The following is a 21,833-nucleotide window of genomic DNA, read 5'->3' as shown; positions in this document are numbered from 1 at the left end:
CTAAAGCGGCGGTGCCCGTCAGCACCACGGAAGAACATCTCGGAGGGCTGCGGAGGAGCCCCGAAAGGACCAAACGCATCGGGGGAGGCGTTGAGTCCTCTCGCGGGGAGCGGAGGTCACCGCGTGCGCTGCCCCGGCTCGGGCAGTGGCCCAGCGGAAGAAGGAAAATTTCGCGGGGCCTGCGAGGCCCCCGGAAGGATTACGGCGCGCACGTCCCTGCGGTCGCAGGACTGCGTGCCTTGCAGCAATTGGGTCGCGGCGCGGAAACAATGCGCATGACCGAACGGGGGGTCGCGGCGTCGATCCGGGATCGACCGCGATCCACCCCGCTTTTGCGTGCGAGCGGTCTAGGCGTTAGGTCGCGAGTCGTGCCTCGAAAGGCAAATTATCGGTGTGGCTGGTGCGAGGCCTCAGCGTGAGCGAGCGGGACGAGCCTGGAGACGAGGGAGGACATCGCCCGGGACTTTATCGGTGAGGTGGCCTGCCAGGATAATTTGGTGTAAGCGGTTGCCGGCTGGCGGGGGTCCCCGGATCCGTTCTGCATCCGTTTTCGCGTTGGTGCGTGATTCGCGTGGGCCGCAGGGCGGTCATACGTTTGCGTGATTAATTGGGGATTTGTCGGATGCAAGCGGGCGGGACGCCAACGCGCCGAGCCACGGGGAAGACGGTAGTAGAGACGCTTGGGTTCCGTCGGAGATTCCCCTCGACCGTGTGCGCCGCAAAGCCCTCGCGCGAGCGAATATCGCGTCGCGAGTAGCGGGTGGACGGGACTTCCGGTTTCGCGACGGGGTAGAGTGCGGCGGCGGCCGGCGATTGCTTTGTGACCCTCGTGGGCCACGCGGTCGTGTTCCATCGTTCGTCCTTGTCGACCGCGCGCATACCGCGGGAGCTTTCTGCGTGTCGTTCGCGTTTATTTTTGTATGGTTCGCGCCGTAGTGCCGCCTTGTCGGAACGGCGAATGTTGCGCCCCGTGATATCATTGTCCACGCTTCCAATTTATTCTTAATAAAGTACGTTCCTTGTTAAGCACGGAGTCGATTTTATGGTGTGTCGTCCGCCCCTTCGTGTTTCAGCCGTCGCCTGCTCCCTTACAATTCACCCCGCCCCTCTACCGTTAGGCAGAGCTGGTCGAGATTGTCGCGCGAGGATCAAGGACACCTTGGCGTAACGATTTTCGCGAATTGACGCGTCGTCGAGCGCGTCTGGCGCCCAACAATTTCTCGCGATAGCGTGTGGCCGAGATTCGAGCGCGACAAGTACGGCATCGGGGGTATCGGTTACCCTATCGGTCTTGCTGCTTTTTGCCCGCGGCTTTTCCGGTCAGGAAAAGTCGTGACAATACAATAGGTGTTTGATATACATCGGAAAACATCCTAGACAGATCCACGAAAGTATATTCATCCAATATACATTTATGTTTATTTCGACACGTACCTGCACGTATATACTGTGACGTGATAGCTCAGCTGCCACGAGTAGCAGCGTTCCTCCCCCGTCACAGGCTGCGAATTCGCGCCGTACGGGGAAAATAGGCGAGAGGCGAGAGGGGATCTCCATGGGGAACCGCGACAGACCTAGCGAGCGTAGTATTAACTTCTTATATTTTTTATTTCTTTGCGCGGCGGCCGTCTTCCGATGGAATGCGGCGAGAGGGCGAGAGAGGAGGAGAGAGAGCGACGACGATGCGGGGAAGGAGGAAGGACGCCACCGGTGCCCGGGAGAGACGAGCACGCGGCCCGCACGGGAATTCGGCGTGGCCCTGGGAGAGCCACGGCCGGAGCCTAAGGCGGCGGTGCCCGCCGACACCACGACGGGACGTCCCGGAGGGCTGTGGAGGAGCCCGGATGGGACCAAACGCGTCGAGGGAGGCGTCAAGTCCTCTCACGAGGAACGGAGGTCTCCGCGTGCGCTGCCCCGGCTCGGGAAATGGCCCAGCGGGAGAAAGAAAATTTCGCAGGGGCCTGCGAGGCCCCCGGAAGGATTACGGCGCGCACGTCCCTGCGTACGCAGGACTGCGTGCCTTCCAGCAATTGGGTCGCGGCGCGGAAACAATGCGCATGAGTGGACGGGGGGTCGCGGCGTCGATCCGGGATCGACCGCGATCCACCCCGCTTTTGCGTGCGAGCGGTCTGAGAAGGAAGGTCGCGTGTCGTGCCCCGGAGGGCGAGTTATCGGTGTGGCGAGCGAGAGGCCATCGCGAGAGCCGAGGACGAGCCGAGAGACGAGGGAGGACGCCTTGGACCTTATCGGTGAGGTGGTCTGCCGAGATAAGTGATTGTGAGCGGTTGTCGGCCGGCGAGGCCCTGGCCCGTTCTGCATCCGTTTTGGTGTTGGTGCGTGAGTCGCGCGGGCCGCAGGGCGGCCGTCCGTTCGCGTAAGTAATTGGGAGATATATCGGATGCAAGCGGGCGGGACGCCGAAGCGCCGAGCCACGGGGAGGACGATTGTAAGGACGCGTGAGTTCCGTCGGAGATTCCCCTCGACCGTGTACGCCGCAAAGCCCTCGCGCGAGCGAGTATCGCGTCGCGAGTAGCGGGTGGACGGGACTTCCGGTTTCGCGACGGTGTGTAGTGCGGTAGCGGCCGGCGATTATGGTGCGACCCCCGCGAGACACGCGGTCGCGTTCTCTAGTTGCCGGGAGTGTCGGCACGTTCGAACGTCCGAAATTCATGTGCGCGGGAGATTCCCTCGTCTGTCCTTGTCGGCCGCGTGTCTACCGCGGGAGCTTCCCGCGTATCGTTAGCGTCTCTGTTTGGTTTGATTCGCGCCGGGGCGCCGCCTTGTCGGAACGCCGCATGCCGCGTCCCGCGATATTATTGTTCTGTCTGACTATTAATCTCAATAAAGTTCGTTACTTGTTACGTTCGGAGTCTATTTTTCTAGTGTGTCGTCCACCACTTCGTGTTACCGCATTCGCCTGCTCCCTTACGATTCACCCCGCCCCTCTACCGTTAGGCAGAGCTGGTCGAGATTGTCGCGCGAGGATCGAGGACACCTTGGCGTAACGATTTTCGCGAATTGACGCGTCGTCGAGCGCGTCTGGCGCCCAACAATTCTCGTGATAACGTGTGGCCGAGATTCGAGCGCGACAAGCACGGCATCGGGGGTACCGGTTACCCTATCGGTCTCGCTGCTTTTTGCTCGCGGCTTTCCCGGTCAGGAAAAGTCGTGACAATACATACAATAAACATTCGACATGCATCGAAAAACATCCTAAACTAATCTATAAAAATATGTTTGTCCGATGTACATGAAAGTACATTTATGTATGTTTCAATACATACGTACCTGCACGTATATAAATACAATATACATACAATATACATGGAGATGTATAAGTAATTAATCCATCAAAGTATATTTATATTATGTACATATGACGTACATACATTTATATCCATCCATAAATATTCATTTTATGTATGTATAATGTCCTGTATATACTTTTCACTTTATGGATCAAGGATGGATATCCATAGAATATCGTGTGCTATTTGGGTTTTGAGGATACCATTCATTTGTACGTATTAGCTACATAACTTGTATTTTGAAGCAAATATTTTTATAAACAACGATAAATGAAAGACTCTACATTATCAACCTTGATCAAGTTTAACGGGCTGTTTAACATCCCTTTAAGAAGCAGATAAAAACTCCCTCCCTCAGTTGTATGTTACAAGATATGATAATTTCAGGACATGCGCTTGTTTAACATAACTCTTGTACGTAAAGAATTTTCCTCGTTTTTCGCGAATCGCCGCCATGTCATCGGGAATAATTATTTTGTTTAGAAAACTTGACTAAAAAAATACGAGTGCCTACAAGTCGATTACCGATTTGATAGCGATACATATTTTGATAAATGATATACATATATTTGCAAGGCCAATTTGGTTTTACCGGCAAAAGCAGACGCGACAGCGGCTATGAGGAAAGAGACAGACACGGCAGGTCCAGCCGTCTCCTTGGCCACGCTTCCAGCAAGGACGTAGACGCCTAAGCCGAGAGACGCACCCACGCCGAGTGCGGTCAGATCGAATAAACCGAGGACCCGTGCTAATCGTTCATCCTTCGTATCTTCATTCTCGTCTATACGTTTCCGCGACAACGCTTTCCACAAGCGATTACATTTACTCGTCATATCGTCGTCGTCAATGGCAATCCTTTTCTCTTTCTGTTGTTTAACGCTAAAATCAAAACTAATATATAAATTATCATTAATTATGTCTTGCGTATATTAATTGATAATTTACAAAAAGAAACAAATTAAGTATTCGACATATCAAGCGTAAATTAATCAGAATGGCATGGTAACTGTTTGTCGACACACACACACACACACACACACACACACACACACACACACACACACACAAAATTCATAATTTAATAAACGATACATGCCCCAATAAAACAATTACGTGACATCCACGTGATTTACATGGATTACATGGATGAAAGTTTTTTTACAAATTATTCACGTGGATGCAATTCTTTTTTCATCATTGCATCGAATTCTTTTCTCTTCAAAATATCTATTAGATTTTCTGGATATATCTATTCAGAAATATTTATTGGAAATTTACATGGATATTTCGAGAAACGCCGCGCGCTCGTCTACTAGTTAGTGCATAGCGCCATCGACAGACGGCGTAACTCTCTCGGGAATAAAGTGCACCCGATGCGCTATATAAAAACCACCCGCAGTACGATTAAGACAACCAATAATTAGCTTCTTGTTCAATGTGGAAAAGAACCGCCACATAATACTTTTGTTACGTCTAGCCTTATGGGATTTTAACTCTTTTATTCGGTAGAAAGGATATTTCAGGAAGAACAGGTAAGGCAGGGAAGAACGTAACAAACACGTGGAATTCTCGTAGGCACACAAATTAAGAGAGGGTAGGTGCCTCAGGTCGAACGCACTTTTTATGACTTAAAAATATAGGTCAACGTGCCGATAGACCTGCTATAACCCGTTTCAAGTCGTACGTTCGTCGATCCAAGTTTCGAGTCAATGAATTGAATCGCTTTAACTCGGGATCGGATCAGGTGCAGTCTTTGTTCGGAATGAGGGGAGATCGTTATTAATTAAAATAAATGATGAAATTTATGTAACAAAGAAATAACAAAGTATTTATTCTAAATTTCCCAAAAAGTCATAAGAATATAAATAGGCGCTGAAGTCGATGTTTAACATAATTTGTTGGCTATGAGTTATAAAGATTAAGTTACATGAATGGTTTTAAATAAATTTCGCAAGAGTTTACAAAATTTTAAAAATACGCAAAAGATTATTATTAGTTTTCAAATACACAAAGGGTTATAAACATAGCTTTTCGGTTGAGTTTACAAGGGTTTTAAAGTTTAACAAAGAGTTATTGATAAAGTTTTAAAAATACACAAGGGTTATTAATATAAATTTCGGAAGTGTAAAACTAATGGGCAGCTCTTTGCTTGTGAGTGGCATTATATCTTAAGTAATTCGGGGAGGGGGAAGAGAAAAAAGTGCAGACTCTCGAAAATTGAAATCTGAAACCGTGAGTTGTTGTTCGGACTCTCGAACACTAGGGGCGGAATCCACGTACCGAAATAACCGGTCGGACTCTCGAGCGACAGCCTCAGAATCCGCGTGCCGGAACGGCCAGTCGGACTCTCGAGCAGCACGCTCGGAATCCGCGCACCGGAACGGCCGGTCGGACTCTCGAGCGGCACCCTTGGAATCCGCGCACCGGGAAAAGAAGGGGAACGAAAAACTCCAAGAGGTAATTATTTATAAATAATAGAAGCGTGTCTTAATGAATTAAAACGGAAGGGAGCAAACGAGTAACGTAAAAACAAAAGAAATTATGATTGTGGGACTTACTCATTGCTGGTTCTCGAGCAAATCTGTCGGAATCAAAGGGATTTCTTGACTAGATGGAACGGCACTAAAGGTTTACCCGCGCACTGACTCTACATGATTATTTCTTTTAACTACTTTTCTCGTTAGCGATTACTCGCTACTAACTCAACTGACAACTGACTATTAACTAATTCGCTACTATTAACTGACTACTACTCATTGACCAACTAACTATTTGTGGCGTTAAGTTCGCTCGTTGCTAGGTTCATGCGCAGAGGAATATGACTGGTCTTTGAAGAGAAGAATGCTGGTTTCCCTTAAATAGACAATTTATTCTTGCTATATACACTGTACAAGTTTTTATGTTTGTATTATTTTATTGCCCTGATAAGGGCCATTTGTAATAAGTTTTACGCCTGTAGCGGTTTCCACGCTATAGGTGGATGAGTCTTCGTCACCCGTATTCCGCCTTGGTTATTATTTTCGTCCAAGGATAGAGTGGACGTGATCTCCGGGACCTGAGTGCCTGTTTTCGTCTTCTTCTTCCCTTCCTTGGAAGAGTGTCTTTTCTTCTTCCTCTTGGAGGCTCGTTTCTCCCTGTGGGTTCGTTCCTTTAGCTTGCCGCGGGATTGGCCGCTTTCCGTCGGTTTCCCGGGCCGATCAGTACTGTTAGTAGTACTATCCTAGTCCTGGGTGCCGTGGTCTCTGGTTGCTGCCCGTGTAGCGGTCTGCGTCACCTTCATCTCCCAAGTAGTGTCCCGCTCGGTCTCTGTGCTCCGAGTGGCGGTCTCCTTTGTTGGCTCTCTAGTAGGTCCGGTAGCAGGTACCTCGGTGATGTGTAACAAATCCGTGGATCGTCGGCGGCTAATAGCACCCTCGGAGGCCTGGTCCATCGAGGTGGCGAGACTACCGCTGTCGCGGGGTTCCACTGCGGCTCCGTGGCTGCCAGCGTGCTCGATAGTACAATATCGTGAGACAAGCTAATGTCTTCGTATGCAAAAAAGAAGACTCGAGTGCGAGTAACGCAAAGAGTGGTCGGCCCGTCTTTTCGTGCTCCTTATATTGCCTAGAAGTCGTCATTTTACTTCTGAGATAGCGTAGCCTTTGGTGGTACCCGCGCGCACTTCTCTTTTCCATTCTGCGATGCTTACAGCGTTAGTCGGGTTGCGCGGTTGCTAGGCGCTAGCCTGTTGCTTACAGTGCGTGTTGGTTGCTAGGCGTTTTGAGTTGCGACTAAACGTCTTTGTGTCGCCACAACTAACTAACTCTCTTACTAACTCGTTCTCTTCAAGATTTGGTATTATATATACAGTCTTACAGAGGGAGGATCCAGATGTAGGTGGTTCAAATATTCTAATTGGTAGGACTCTTTTTCAAGATTGTGTGGCGGGTAAATTTTAAGTTTTCTTATTGGAAAAATTGTTTTTCCTTTTTGCCCAATCTTACGTTAAGTAATCTGTCGAAAGTTTCTCTGTTTCCTCCCACATTTCTTTAATTTTATCGAAAGAATTCGACCTATCGCGTAGGTTATCTTCTTTTTGAGTTTAGAAGATAAATAATTTTTTATCGTGCTAGACGGTATTATTTGCAGATGGAGGAAACGATTATTTATTTGCTGATGTTTGGATTCTTTATTACTCATTTTTGTGAGGAAACGTGAAATTTTGCTTCGAACCCGAGTTTGTTTTTTGTATTTCTACCTTCAAAATTTATTGTTTGTTGACTCGATATTCAAAAGGAGTTGAAATTATCAACTTGGTCGTTTCGTCCATCCATGTTTTTCGTTATGTTTCTAACGGACTCCTAACGGAATCCTAAACGTATAAAAAATTATTGGAGACCGTTAAAACGGAATTTCTTTTGTAATCTTATTTGTTTCTCCGAAGAACAGAAATCGTGGAGTCTGCCGGACATAACACTTTTATGATTTACTTATTTTAATTGGGTGAACAATTTGCTACAAAAAAAGTGACCTTCATTTCAATAAAATGAAGAGATCACTTATCGAGCGAAAAATTCACTCCTATAAGAAGTGAGATGTCATTCCATTTCGAGTGGCCGTATTTCACTAGCGCTTAGAGTTAAATTTTCATTCTTTTAAAGTTCCACTCCAAGAAATTTAGAGAGTACGTGTGTGATTACGAGGATGTTTCTAAAGTTGTAAAATTTTTACGTCGTTTCTACGTCGAATCCACATAGATGCCGATATGTCGATCCACGTAGTATTAATGTGGATATTATGTACTGTTTTATTAGAGTAAGATCTTTATTTGTATGTCACTATAAGCTTACGTATAATTTAGAAAACTTATTTAAGGATGTATTGACTAAGGATAAAAATGTGTACTCTGACAAGTTAATAAAATTTATTTAGAAAATATATTTTATAAGCACGTAAAATATCAGATTGATGGCTAATTAAAAAGTAAAAGATAATAATTTTTTCAGTTTTACCAGTTAACACGTTAGATTTTATGTTCCATTTTTACATATTTACATATATTGATTTTATTTTTATACATATATATTATATATGTTATCGTTATATACTTTAATTGTTTTATTCACACAATTATATACTATGAAGACTAGAACCAAGAGACCGAACTAAGCCTGATTTCGCCTCCAAAAGTTGAAAATCCAAGAGGCAAAAATCTGTCAGAAATGTAGTACCAAATGGTGGCGCTAGCGACAATGATTTATCGGAAACAATATGGAGTATAACGACAAACATTTGACAATAAATGCAAATTTATAATAAAAATCTTAGCAATTTTACATTTAGAGTACTTACCTCAGTTTTCTTATACCAAACATACAACTGCGTACAGCCTAGCACCACTAACACGGCTGACTACGATAAACTTAGACTAGATAATTACATCTAGAGTTGGAATATATTCCGGTGTATCAGCATCGTCAGCACCACCATTTGGTACTACATTTCTGACAGATTTTCGCTTCACTCAAAACCACAGAGATCGGTCTCCTGGTTCTAGTCTTCATAATATATACTTTAATTTTTTTTTGACACAATTAACTTGTACATATATATTTATTTTACATTCGAACTTCACACATTATTTCCATAAATTTAGCGGCAATTTCGAGACTTGCTTGCTATAGTTTCATCTGATCTGCTAACTGATATGTATTTCAATTATGAGATATTATGAGTCTCTGCTGCTATTTGTCCCTTTGATATTTTTAATAGCAGCTTTTTATTTGTTAATTTCTGTTAAAAATGACTTGAAAACAAATCGAAATGTGTTTGACATATTAATGTATAAATTGCTATTATGTATTTGTGCAAAATTTTACAAATGTGATAATATATTGTTACGTGCGTCGCCCGGTATACTCCGCGACCGCGGCTCAGCTGTCCGTGAGCCGATCGATAGTGCTGATTTTCCGAGACGGAGCGTTGTCAGTTGTCAAGAGCTTGACAACGCGCATAAACAACTAGTTAAATCTCGGCCCCGCTCTCGTGTAGACGTGTCTGTATTCGTGTTAATAAAGTCGCCAGTTTTTTTAATAGAAGTGTCTTTCATTTCCGCGGCGCGCACGCTACAATATGAATACCCAGACAGCACAAAGACGTCTAAAAGACGACTAAAAGACAAATTTTCGTCATGGACATCTTTTAGGTCAGGGGTTCCCAACCAGTCGTTCGCGGATTACTAGGGGTCCGCGAGAACTAAATTAAGGTCCGCAAAATAAAGTCACATTGATTTTTAATTAAAAGTGCTCTGTTATAAAAATATATTTAAATATTATTCTAAGTTTAATGTTAATTAAAAGTTATGATTAAAATTTATTTTCAAATTCTCGGAATGTTTATTTTGAACCTTGGGATTCCTGCACCAAACAAAAAAGTTCCTGGTCCCTGGTCAAAGAAAGGTTGGGAACCACTGTTGTAGGTAAAGCTTATAGTCGACGAAAAGATGATTAAAAGACGACTTAGGTCCCTCAAAAAGTTATCTTAAAGCCGATAACTAATAAACGCCTGATAGACATCTTTGAGGGCAGACTAGCGCGATTTTGCGATGCACGACACGTGATATGCAATAAGAGCTGTTTTTTCGAAAAAACAGAGCTCTCATTGGATATCGCGCGTCGCAAAATCGTGCTGATCTGCCGGAGCTCTTAGGGAGTGAAGTCTCATGGAGCGAATTACGCGGAAGCGGAACGAGCGAATCACCAATCACGGATCATTCTGATAGAACTCTTTCAAAGATTCCGTCGAAACGGTCCTGTGATTAGTGACCCGTTGAAAAGATGAGATGGAAATCTAGATGGATTCCATATGGATAACCATATGGAATCCATACAAAACTGTCTAAAATCCATGGGAATTCACATACACGTGGATACCATCTGGATTTCCATTTCATTTTTTCAACGAGATGATTCGCTCGTTCCTCTTCGGCATAATCTGCTCCATGGGACTTCACCCTTAGTAGTCTTAGCAATAGTGAAAATACGGCCATTCAAAATGGCGTGATATCTCACTTCTTATAAGAATGGATTTTTCCATTGATAAGTGAATCCTTTATTCGACTGAAGTGAATGATTCACTTTTCTTGTAGCAAATCGTTCACTCAATTAAAATAAGTACATCATAAAAATAGTGTGTCCTCTTCCACATCGGACAGGAACAAGAAACTATATTTTTGCTTGCCTTAAGCACACTACAGGTAGTCTTTATGTAACCGATCGGCTGCACTTTGTTCCCAAGAGACTTAAGCCGCCTATTGACGGCGCACTAACTAGCGGGCAAGTCCGCACGTGGTATGTTGCTTTTGTCAACTAGACGAGCGAAAAAATATCTTTTAGCTCAATTTTTGCTTTACTGAAAAGACAACTATAAAAAGTTGACGAAAAGTCTTTTTTATGTTGTCTTTTGGACAATATTATAAAAAATGTAATATATTCATCTTTTAGTCTTACCTAAAAACAACTTAAAAAAGATATCTTTTCGTCGTCTTTTAGTATTTTGTGCTGTCTGGGTAGGGCATTTTTATAATTTTTATCCTAAAATTATAATTGAGTAGTAAATTCAAGAACACGGGAGTGACGGTCACATTTGATCGAAATCGATAAAGTAGAATCATTGGCGATCGAGGCTGGAGAGATTGAACTCCTGAGGTCCTGCGCCACTTACGAAACTAAAAATCGATAATGTGATTCGCTAATATATTCCACCACAAATTCTCCTTTAACGAGAATGATGATGATGCTTAACGAAAATGATGATGCTCGGCCGACGCTCGCTTGCTCATAGGCTCTGACCTACGTACGTAAACAGAACGGTTACGTGTACACGGTAGCAGCGACGAATTTTAGACGTATAATTACAGATGGTAGACGACGGCGAAGTGTACGCAGATTATGACGAAGGTCTCGATAAAGAACAGCAACGAGATTAGAGATTGCAGCAACGGGAACAATCAGAGCCTACGAGCAAGCGAGCGTCGGCCGAGCATCATCATTTTCGTTAAAGGCAAGTTTGTGATGGAATATATTGGCGAATTGATCAACCAGGTAGAGGCAAAGCCAATGGCACACAATAAGATTTCATACAGTCTACTCTAGCTTATGTATATATGTATATATATGTGTGTGTGTGTGTGTGTGTGTGTGTGTGTGTGTGTGTGTGTGTGTGTGTGTGTGTGTGTGTGTGTGTGTGTGTGTGTGTGTGTGTGTGTGTGTGTGTTTGTGTAAACATAAAATTTAATTTCTGTTATAGTTGACGAGTCACAATCATTTGTTGCCTAGACGAGATCACTCGCATGCTGCAGTCATTGTCTGCAATATAAAGAATATTTGTTCCACGGTAGTCGTTAAACAATGGATACACACTATATATATATATGTGTGTGATAATTACAAAATGCTTTAAGCTGATTGTTTAATTAATATTATACGTATGATACTTATTTAATTAAAGTTGTTTAATGTATAATCTATCGAAAGAATAATATAATTTCTTAAATAAATATTTATATTTATATATTTTATTGTTTTTATCTTTTTTTTAAATGTAAAATTTAAATTTGAATGCCGCTTTTTATCACGTCCATAGGACGTCCATAGAACGTCCATATAACGTCCATAGGACATCCATAGAACGTCCATCGGACATATTTTACGGATATAACACATATATCCACCAGTTTCATAAACCAATAATATCCCATGGACGTCCATAGAATGCCCAAAGGACGTAAAACGGATGTTCTGTGGATATCTTCAATATCCGTTAAGGACATCTTATGGATGTCGTTAGGATATCCGTGTGCTGTCTGGGTAGAGAGGTAAGCGAAGAAGAGTAGCGAGTGGGAAGGAGACACGAGCGACGCGAGTGGACGGGCAGAGAGTTAGAGAGGCGGCCGAGTGTGTTCGTAGAGAGTAGAATAGAAAGAAGTAAGTAAGTTAGGAGAATAATAAGGAGGGTATGGCAAAAATCGAAAATAGAAAGGGAGAGGGTTTAGGAGGAGCGAAGGTGGAGGAAAAGGGAAAAAAGGGGGGAGGGTTGAAAAATAAGGGAGAAGTAGCGAAGAAAGAGAGGCCGACAAATTTAGAAATGTTGACTAGGGAAAGAACGAAAAGCATGAATAGTATAGAAGAGATGTTGAGGAGGGGAAAAAGGAAGGAACAAGAGCAGGATGAGGAGGAGATGGATCTGATGGAGGAGGAGAAGATACTTAAAAGAAGTAGAATAGTAAAGGGATCACCGGAGATAAATGAGTTTAGAGGGGGCAATCTGGGTAAAATATTAGAGGAGTTGGGAAAGTTGGGAAAGAAAATGGACGAAGGAAAGGAGGAGCTGAAAAAACAGATAGTAGATTTAAAAAATAGGTGGGAGGAGGAAAGAAGAGAGATGAGGGATAGAATAGAGTTGATGGAAAAAAGAATAAAGTATTTAGAAGAGAAGTTGGAGAAGGGTGGGGATAAAGGGGGGAATTTTTAAAAGAAGAGGAGAGAAGGGAAGGAAAGAAGGGGGTAGGGGGAATAACGAAAAGAATGAGAGAATTCGAGGTGAGGTTAGATAAAAGGAAAAGGGAAACAAGGAGAAATAATGTAATAGTCAAAGAAGTTAAGATAAGAGAGAGAAAAGTGAAGGAGACAATAAAAGTATTATGGGGGAAAATAGGTATAGAAGAGAATGTAAGGGAAGTAAGGAGAGTAGGGGGGTAGATGGAGAGGGGAGAGAGATGATGTTAGTGAAGTTAGGAAGCTTAGAGAGTAAGAAGAGAGTGATGGAGGCAAAGAAGAGACTAAAAGGGAGAAGGGAGAGGATAGATGACGATTTAACAAAAGAAGAGAGGAGAGCTAGATGGAAAATAGAAAGAGAAGCGGATAGAGAGAGGGAAAAAGGGAAGAGAGTTAATGTACTATATATGAGGATGTGGGTAGATGGGAAAATAAAGATGTGGGATGAGATAGGAAAAATGTGGTTTGGAGATAAGAAAAACGAGTAAGGAGAGGCAGAAGGAGAGGGGGAAAAGGGGAGGAAGGGAGGGGAAAGGAAGAAGAGAAAAAGAGAAGAAGCAGGGAAGGGGGGAGTATAAAATAGGATTTTGGAATGTGGCAGAGGTAGGGAATAAGGATAAGGACTTCTGGGAAGATTTGAAGCACTGGGATATAATAGTAATGAGTGAGACATGGGTGGCTAAGGAAGGATGGGAAAAAGTGAAGAAAAGGTTCCTAAAGGGTTACGCGTGGGAGGCGCAGTGGGCGGGTAAGAAAAAATTAAGGGGGAGGGCAAAAGGGGGAATGGTAATAGGAATAAGGAAGGGGTTAAAGATAGATAGAAGCGGACAGGGGGGAGATGGAGGGGATGTTAGTAAGGAAAATGTGTTTAGGAGATGAATGGTGGAAGGTGATAGGAGTATATGTAAATAAAGATTTAGAAGCTAAAATGGAGTCGTTGAAAGGGTGGTTGGAGAGGAGGGAGGAGGGAGTGAGATTAATAATAGGAGGAGATTTTAATCTAAGGACAGGTAGAGAAGGAAGAAGATATATGGAAGGAGAGGAGAAGAGGGAATCGAGAGATGTTATGGTCAATGGTGAAGGGAGGAAGTTCTGTAGATTTATAGGAAAGATGGGATATGCGATTATAAATGGGGATGTAAAAGGAGATGAGAGAGGGAAATGGACGCATGTGGGATGGAAAGGAGGATCGGTAATTGACTATGTGATCGGGAAATGAGAGAGAGGTTGGTTAAAATGGAGATGGAGAATAAAGTAGATTCTGATCATCAGCCATTGTCGGTGTGGTTAAAAGGAAAAAGGGGGAGAAGGGGAATAGAGAGGAAGGACGAGATGGAGGGAGAAAGAATCGGAGGAAGGGAGGAAAAAGTTTGCGGAGAAGTTTGGGGGTTTAAAGTCGGGGGACATAGATGTGGAGAAAGAATGGGGAAGGATGAAAATAAAGATAGAAGAGGCTATGGAAAGCATGGAAAAGAAAGGGGTTAGGTGGGGAGGAAGGGATGGTGAGATGAGAAATGTAGAGAGGGTAAGAGAAAAGTGAGAAGGGAACTGAAGGGGATTACAGAAAGGAAAAGGGGAACTACAAGAGACTATGTGAGGGAAAGAAGGAGAGGGAGAGAGAAGAGTGGGAGAAGGAGGTAGGGAGGGCGACGACGGAGTGGCAGGTATGGAAGATAGTAAATAAGGAGCGGAAAAAGAGAGGGGGGGTGAATGAGTCAATAGAGATAGAGGAATGGGATGGCTATTTTAGAAAACTATTGGGAGGAGTGGAGGAGAGAGTAAGGATGAAATGGATAGGAAAGAGGAAGGAGGATGGGGAGGCGGAAATAGGTAGAAAAGAGATAAAGAGGGTAATGAAAAGTTTGAAGGATGGGAAGGCAACGGGAGAAGATGAGATACCAAATGAAGTGTGGAAGTATGGGGGGGGGGAGTTGTAAATTAGTCTATGGAGGTTATGTAATAGGGTATGGAAAGGAGAGGGATGGCCAAAAGGGTGGAAAGAAGAGATAGTAGTACCTATAATGAAAAAGGGGGAAGGGGTAAAAGTGGAGGAATACAGAGGAGTAACTTTAACGCAAGCGGCGTATAAGGTGTACACGGCAGTATTGGCGGAAAGGTTAAGGATAGAGTTAGAAGGAAAGAGTATTTTGCCGCCGAGTCAAGCAGGGTTTAGAAAGGGGTGGGGTACAATTGATAACGTTTATGTTTTGAACTATCTGATAAATAGGCAAATAGAGAAGAAGGGGGGGGGGATTGATATTATTATTTGTAGACATAAAGGCGGCTTTTGACTCGGTAGATAGAGAGGTTTTGTTAACAGCAATGAAAAAAAGCGGAGTAAGAGAGGGGCTAGTTAAGAGATGTGCAGAGGTTTTAAAGGAGACAGGAAGCAGGGTGAAGGTAGTGAAAACGGAGGGGAAAGTTTTGGACAGAAAGGGGTTTAAGACAGGGCTGCCCGTTGAGCCCGTGCCTTTTTATCTTGTTATTGGCGGATATGGATGAGGAATTGGAGAAAGGAGGGTGGGGGGAATTGAATTAGGAGGAAAGAAAGTATACTCGCTGGCGTATGCAGATGATGTGGTGTTAATAGCAAAGGATGAAGAGGGAATGAAAGGGACGATGGGTAAATTGGAAAGTTATCTGGATCGGAAAAGGTTAGAAGTAAACACGGAAAAAACAAAGATTATGAGATGTAAAAGAGGTGAAGGGAGAAAGAAGAAGATAGCAAAGAAGATAGAGGAGGTAAATAGGTTTAAATATTTTGGGTACACTTTGTTGGCAAACCGAAAGCAGGATGGACATGTAGAGGAAAGAGTAAGAAAGAGTTCGGCGATTTTAGGACAGATCTGGGGGATAGGGAAAAGGAGGTTTGGAAGAGATTGGGGGAGAAGACTATGGTTATTTAATAGGTTGGTGTGGTCGGTGGTAAGCTATGGGGTAGAGATTTGGGGGTGGAAGATGAGAATAGGGGTAGAAAGACTGCAGGAGAGATACTTGAAATGGATGCTAGGAGTGGAGAGAACCATGTACCAGGGTATATGATAAGAGAAGAATTGCAAAGAGATAGGGAAGAGCGGGAATGAGAGCATGGGGGTATGAAAAGAAGTTAGAAGAGAGAGGAAGAGGAGAGTTGGCAAGGAGATGTTAGGTGGAGATAAAGAAGAAAGCGAAGGAGGGTAAGACAAGGTCAAGGTGGGAAGAAGAAAGGAAGAATTTTTATAAAGAGAGGGGATAAGAGGTAGAGAAAGTGGAGAGGTTGAGAGGAGAGGATTTGGTAAAGAGAAAGAGGGATAAACAACGGAAGGGAGTCAAAGTACAATAGGTGTATTGTCCATTCCGGAATATTTAAAGAAGAATTGGGAGGAGAAAGGATGGCAGAGGGTGGCAAGGTATAGGTTAGGGGGGGCAATGAGAGAGGGAAGGTATTGGGAGGAGGAGACGGGGAGGACTTGTAGGCTGTGTGGATGGGGGGAGAAGACGTGGGAGCATGTATGGGAGGAATGTATAGATTGGGGGGTACAAAAAGGATGGCAAGAGATGGTGGAGGAAATATTAGGGGAGGAGGGGGAAGGAGAGTGGTGGTGGATGGAAAGATTGGATAGATTAAGGGAGGATAGGAGGATAGAAGAGGAGGGGGAGAAGGGAAAGGAAGAGAAGAAGGAAGAGTGCATGTGGATGGATGAATGTAAAAGAAGCAGAATGGAAGAAGTGTACAGCGGAAGCGGAGGTCCACGTGTGAATGGGAATGGATGTATGAATGCTCTTTCTCTCTTTCAAGTGAATGCAAGTGTGAGTCAAACGGCGAAATTTAGGTTAAGTTCAGAGAAAATGAAGACTGATGTAAGTTTCGCTTGTATTACACATGGGATAAGCAATAAACATTCTATTCTATTCTGTATATATATATATATACTTTTATGCCTAAATTTACGTTTCGAACTAATTAACATTTCTAAATTGTTCTAAACTATTCACTGCTAACTGCTATAACTGCTATTATTTAAGTTGCCTACATTGCCTTCATCGCACTTTATTGCTTCAAATGCCTTTATATTAAAATACTGAGGTAATTTTTCAATGTAGAATGACCATAGATACAATTTTTGTTACAACAGTAACGCCATCTAACAATAAGGGGAGAACTTTACAAGAATTCATTTTATATATCTTCGCTTGCGTACTCTGGTGATCGAGTCCGTGCCGCCGCGTGTCGATCAAGTGACAGTTCGAGGTTAGAGACGTGTTGACGTGCGCGAGGTTAGTTGTGATTTTAGTTTTATGCATAATTTGCATATTACATCGTGAATTTCATCGTGGAGGGAAATACGGCTGTGCCTAAATTTGAAGCTTAGTATAACACTTGTATAATCAGATAAGTTGCACAAAATTTTCATTTTTTTTGTATGGAATAAGTATTCTGAGATAAGAGTAATACTTTGTGTTATGTTTTATTTTCAGTTATTTAAGAGAGGAAGAAACACTTGATTTGAACTAGAAGAAGAATAGGAAAAGAAAAGAGTGAATGAGTAAAATATCAAAGCTCAGAATTTACAGCGTGTGTTGCTGTTGATAAAAATTCACGGAGGTTCATCCCCTTTTAAGTTGAGTGAACTATCACATAGAGAATTGGCAGGGTAATTCATAAAATCAGAAGGATATCAAAATAATATCAAAAGGATTATTTGAAGATGTACTTGCTAGTTTTTCAAGTATGCCATTATCTTATGGCAGGACAGGTAAGAGAATAGTTACAAGTGTTATATTTTTGTTTTAAAAAATATTGTATTGCAACTGTGTGGCTCTTAAATATATCGCACAACCACCTTTTTTAGATTTTTAAATAGGTGAAATATATGAAATCTTGTCTCAAATTATTTCAACATGTTATATAGGCTAGTGTCACCTAGCTGGTTTGCCGATGAAGTGGCCACAAGCTGTAATATTGGAGATGGATACCAAAGATTACCTCTATGTCTGTATATTTAGTAATTGTCGTGCATTCTATGCAAGCTGGATAAGGCACAGAAATATACAGATAAGGTTTTTAGTCAAATCGAAAATTAAAAAGTAAGTACCCATATAGACAAAAAGATGTCTTTTAGATTTCTAAAAGACATCTTGCGATTTCTTGCGATATCTCGCATTTTTTACGAAAAGATATCTTTTCGCGATCTAAAAGATGTCTTATGCAACAGTTTGAGATATCTTTTAGATATCTGGCGATGTCTAAAAGACATCTTAAAGAAATCTAAAAGATATCTTAAAGATATCTAAAAGATGTCTTTTAGAAATCTAAAATCTATATGAGACATCTTAAAGATGTCTTTTATACGTCTTGAAGATCTTTTCTAGAATTCTTTTTTGACATTTATAAAGGTTTATACATTTATGCGGAGGCTTAGAGAGCTTTCTCCAAGAAGAGGTGCGAAGACCCGTGGAATTCTCTCCATCAGGATACAAAAAATTTATTACGTAGGCTCTAAGAGGGTTGAGAGCTTACTACGATTGCTATCATAAGTTAATTCATCACCGTAAGTGATCTTCTTATATAGCTCTCAGAATGTAAATTTCATCACGAGAAAGCATCGCGTCGTCGCCTATAGCGGCGATTCCGCGAACTACATCACGACTGCGGATGCTGCACGCGTGTGCACATTGTATTGTGGCGGATGTTTCATCGCTACATGAACTAACTAAATTATGATTTAAAATGTTTTTTTTTTAATGTTGAGTAATAAATATATAAAGACGTTTATAGATATCTTAAAGTAATTCTGGAATTGGTCTACAAGGTATATGTATAAAAGACGTACATCTTTAACCTCTAGAAGATCAACCCTTTTTTGGCCGACTTTTTTAATTTTAATACTAAAACATTTTTGTCCTTGTCAGTGAAATAAACTACGAAGAAGATAACATCATTCTAATGCCTAATATTATTAGGCTTTTAATTCGAAAAAAGTGATTTTTTTTGTTGTATTTGAACTTTATATTACTATTTATTGTTAAAATGATTGTTTAGCGTCATTTGCAATAAAAATGTCGAAAAATATGTATATAAAAATATGATTATGTTGCACTTTATGAAGTATGAGACAGTATATAAAGTGTTATTAAAGTAACGTATCAAATTATTTCGAAATAAATACATATATTTATGTTAAAAGAAGTAATTTTAGCTAAATGAATATATAGTGTTTTCGGTGAATTTAATTATAAGCCTAATATAAGGCTTTTGGCCAGGAAGAGGTTAAGATATCTTGTATAGATCTTTCATTTAGATATCTTTGACATGTCTAATTCGAAAATTTTTAAGACATCTTTTAAGATGTCTTTTAGATGTCTTTTAGATATCTTTTAGAAATTCTATGAAGATATCTTCGACAAAATCTTTTTGGATATCTTTTAGATATCTTTTAGAAATGTCTTAAAGATATCTTGAATAAGATGTCTTTTCGATTTTTACAAGATGTCAATGTTTACTGGGTACTTAAATACTTTGTTCCCGAAACAATTTATTTTAATTAATACAATTCTTTTCATACATTTACAAAGATCACATTAAAAATTTTTATTTATATTTTTGATTCTTTAACTAATTTTTTTTTTTGTAAATCAAGATATACATGATATAAAAGATTTAAAAATAACTATAAGTTGACTTTTCAAATATAGAGCAACATGTCATCCTCCTATATTTTACTTTTCATTTTCTTTGCATCAATTTAATATAGCATTATATTTATTGCTATTTTACAATTAAGATTGTAGTTAAATTGTAATGGTACATTTATAATTATATTGATTGTTTTTTTACAGTTGTTGATAATAAACATATTTTGTCCATATTTTAATTAATGCTCTTGGAATATATAATCATGTGCCGGCTTGTAATGAGAAATAAACGTGTGGCTCTTATGGAAATTTCTCAAGTTAACTTTGTATGTGACAGCCTATGTTACTTAAAGACCATCATAGACCACATTCACAATAAGAGCCACACTTTTGTTTCCCTTATTACAAGCTGATGAATGTATGTTTCAAGAGCTTTAAGTGAAACACGGACAAAATAGATTTATTATCAATAACTGTAAAAGAACAATAAACATAATTATAAACTTATAATTATAATTTAGCTACAAATAACAAATTTTTTTAATGTGATTTTTATGAATGTATGGAGAGAATTTTATTAATTATAATAAATTGTTTCAGAAACAACAAAGTATTTAAATACTTACTTTTTAGTTTTTCGATTTGACTAAAAGCTTTATCGGTATATTCTTGTGCCTTATCCATATATCCGGCTTGCATAGAATGCATGAGTTATTAAATAGACTAAGGCTGGTATTCATAGTCGAATCTTATTTAAAGATTGTCTCAAGCAATATCTTAAGATGCTAATACGACCCTGTGATTGGCTGATGGCATCTTAAGATAGTACTTAAGATGATCTTAAATTCGACTATAAATACCAGCCAAAGACGTACAGATGATTCTTGGACATCCATATAAACATATCATCAACATTGCAGTCTGTGGCCATGTCATCGGCAGGCCAGCTGGGTGACATAGTCTGTATTGTTTCAGATAAGATTTTATGCTTTTTACCTATTTCAATACATTGCAAAAGAATAAACCATTTACTTTATTCTATCTTTTTTTTTTAAACTACGTTATATTTGGTAACTTCGATTAAAAGAGAGTGGACCTGAGGATGATAAGATTATATATACAAGAGATAAAACATTCACTACTATTTAGAAATCTTTGTTTTTTAACTTCTACTTTAGAGTACCCTTCAAAATATAAATAGGGTACACTGACTTGACACCTTTGTCTATCTTAAAATATTAATAGAAGAATTACTTACACAAAGAGAGAGAGAGATAAAACACATGCTATAATACATACATCATCTCTGATAGACATTACTAACACGCTCTCTCTCTTCTCTCTACTCTCTCTCTCTCTCTCTCTCGCTCGCTCTCTCTCTCTCTCATCTCTTCTCTTCTCTCTCTCTCTCTCTCTCTCTCTAGAAAGCATAAAGCAAGTGAATGTAGAGAGAAGCAGAACAAATGTGTAAATTGTATGTTTAAAATAAAAACATATAATTTAAAAATAAAAGACGATCATGATGCTCTGGATCCGGAATGCCCGACATACAAGAGGGCTATCGAAGAGGAGAAGTGGATGGGAAGCCAAAAAATAGCGATTACAGAAAGAAGAGGATCAGATAATATATACAAACGCGCAAAGTTTAATGGCACATAAGGACGAGATACAGCATCAGATTATGAAAGAAATTAAATCCGGCAGTTATTGCATTGTCGGAGTCGAGACTGATTGCGGAAATTGAAGACAGTGAAATAAGTGTACCGGGATACAGTGTGGTTAGATGCGACGCGGAAAATAGAAATACAGGGGGAGTTGCTCTGTATGTAAGAGACGATATCAAGTATGAAATAGTAGTATTGAAAAAATTAGAAAGGATTGTGTGGTGCGTTGCAATAGAAGTAAAAGAGAAATTGTTTAAAGGAGTGTTAATGGTAATATATCATTCACCGAGTGCGTCACATGGAGAGTTTATAGGATTCTTAGAGGAGATAGTAGAAGAATTAACAATAAAAGAAGAGTGTATAATATTAGGAGACTTTAATATAGATTGTATGACAGACTCTTATTATACAAATAAACTACTAACGACTATGCAAAGTCTAGGTATGAAGCAGTATGTGGATAAACCAACGAGAGTTACCGAAATAGTTAGAACAATTATAGATCTAGTTTTTGCGAATAAAGATATAAATGTAGAAGTCAAGTACGAACCTAAGATAACGGATCATGCGTGGATAAAAGTTGTGATAAATACGAACAAGATTGTAAATAAATATAAAGAATTCAGTGGCAGGGATTATAGTAGATATAATGCGGATGAGTTTATTAAGCTAGTGGAGAGTAATTTAGAAAAAGGATATGATTTAGATATTAA

The 21,833-nt window shown here is 40.8% G+C and overlaps 1 protein-coding gene across 10 annotated transcripts in view; it reads right to left on the bottom strand.

Annotated features, from left to right (window-relative positions):
- LOC105835035 (high affinity cationic amino acid transporter 1) overlaps window positions 1-21,833 on the bottom strand; it is a 207,955-nt gene that overhangs the window by 96,625 nt on the left and 89,497 nt on the right. For 7 of the 10 annotated variants that reach the window (XM_036284964.1, XM_036284966.1, XM_036284959.1 and 4 more), the window contains one exon: window positions 3,901-4,199. The exons of 1 other annotated variant lie outside the window; for it this stretch is intronic. In XM_036284964.1, the coding sequence (XP_036140857.1) occupies window positions 3,901-4,199 (299 nt within the window). The remainder of the gene's footprint in view (window positions 1-3,900; window positions 4,200-21,833) is intronic. 2 more of the 10 variants (XM_036284960.1, XM_036284965.1) reach the window with 1 other exon arrangement.

This window comes from Monomorium pharaonis, chromosome 3, assembly GCF_013373865.1.
Source record: "Monomorium pharaonis isolate MP-MQ-018 chromosome 3, ASM1337386v2, whole genome shotgun sequence".
NCBI classification, from domain to species: domain Eukaryota; kingdom Metazoa; phylum Arthropoda; class Insecta; order Hymenoptera; family Formicidae; genus Monomorium; species Monomorium pharaonis.
This window is presented reverse-complemented; position numbering and strand designations above follow the sequence as displayed.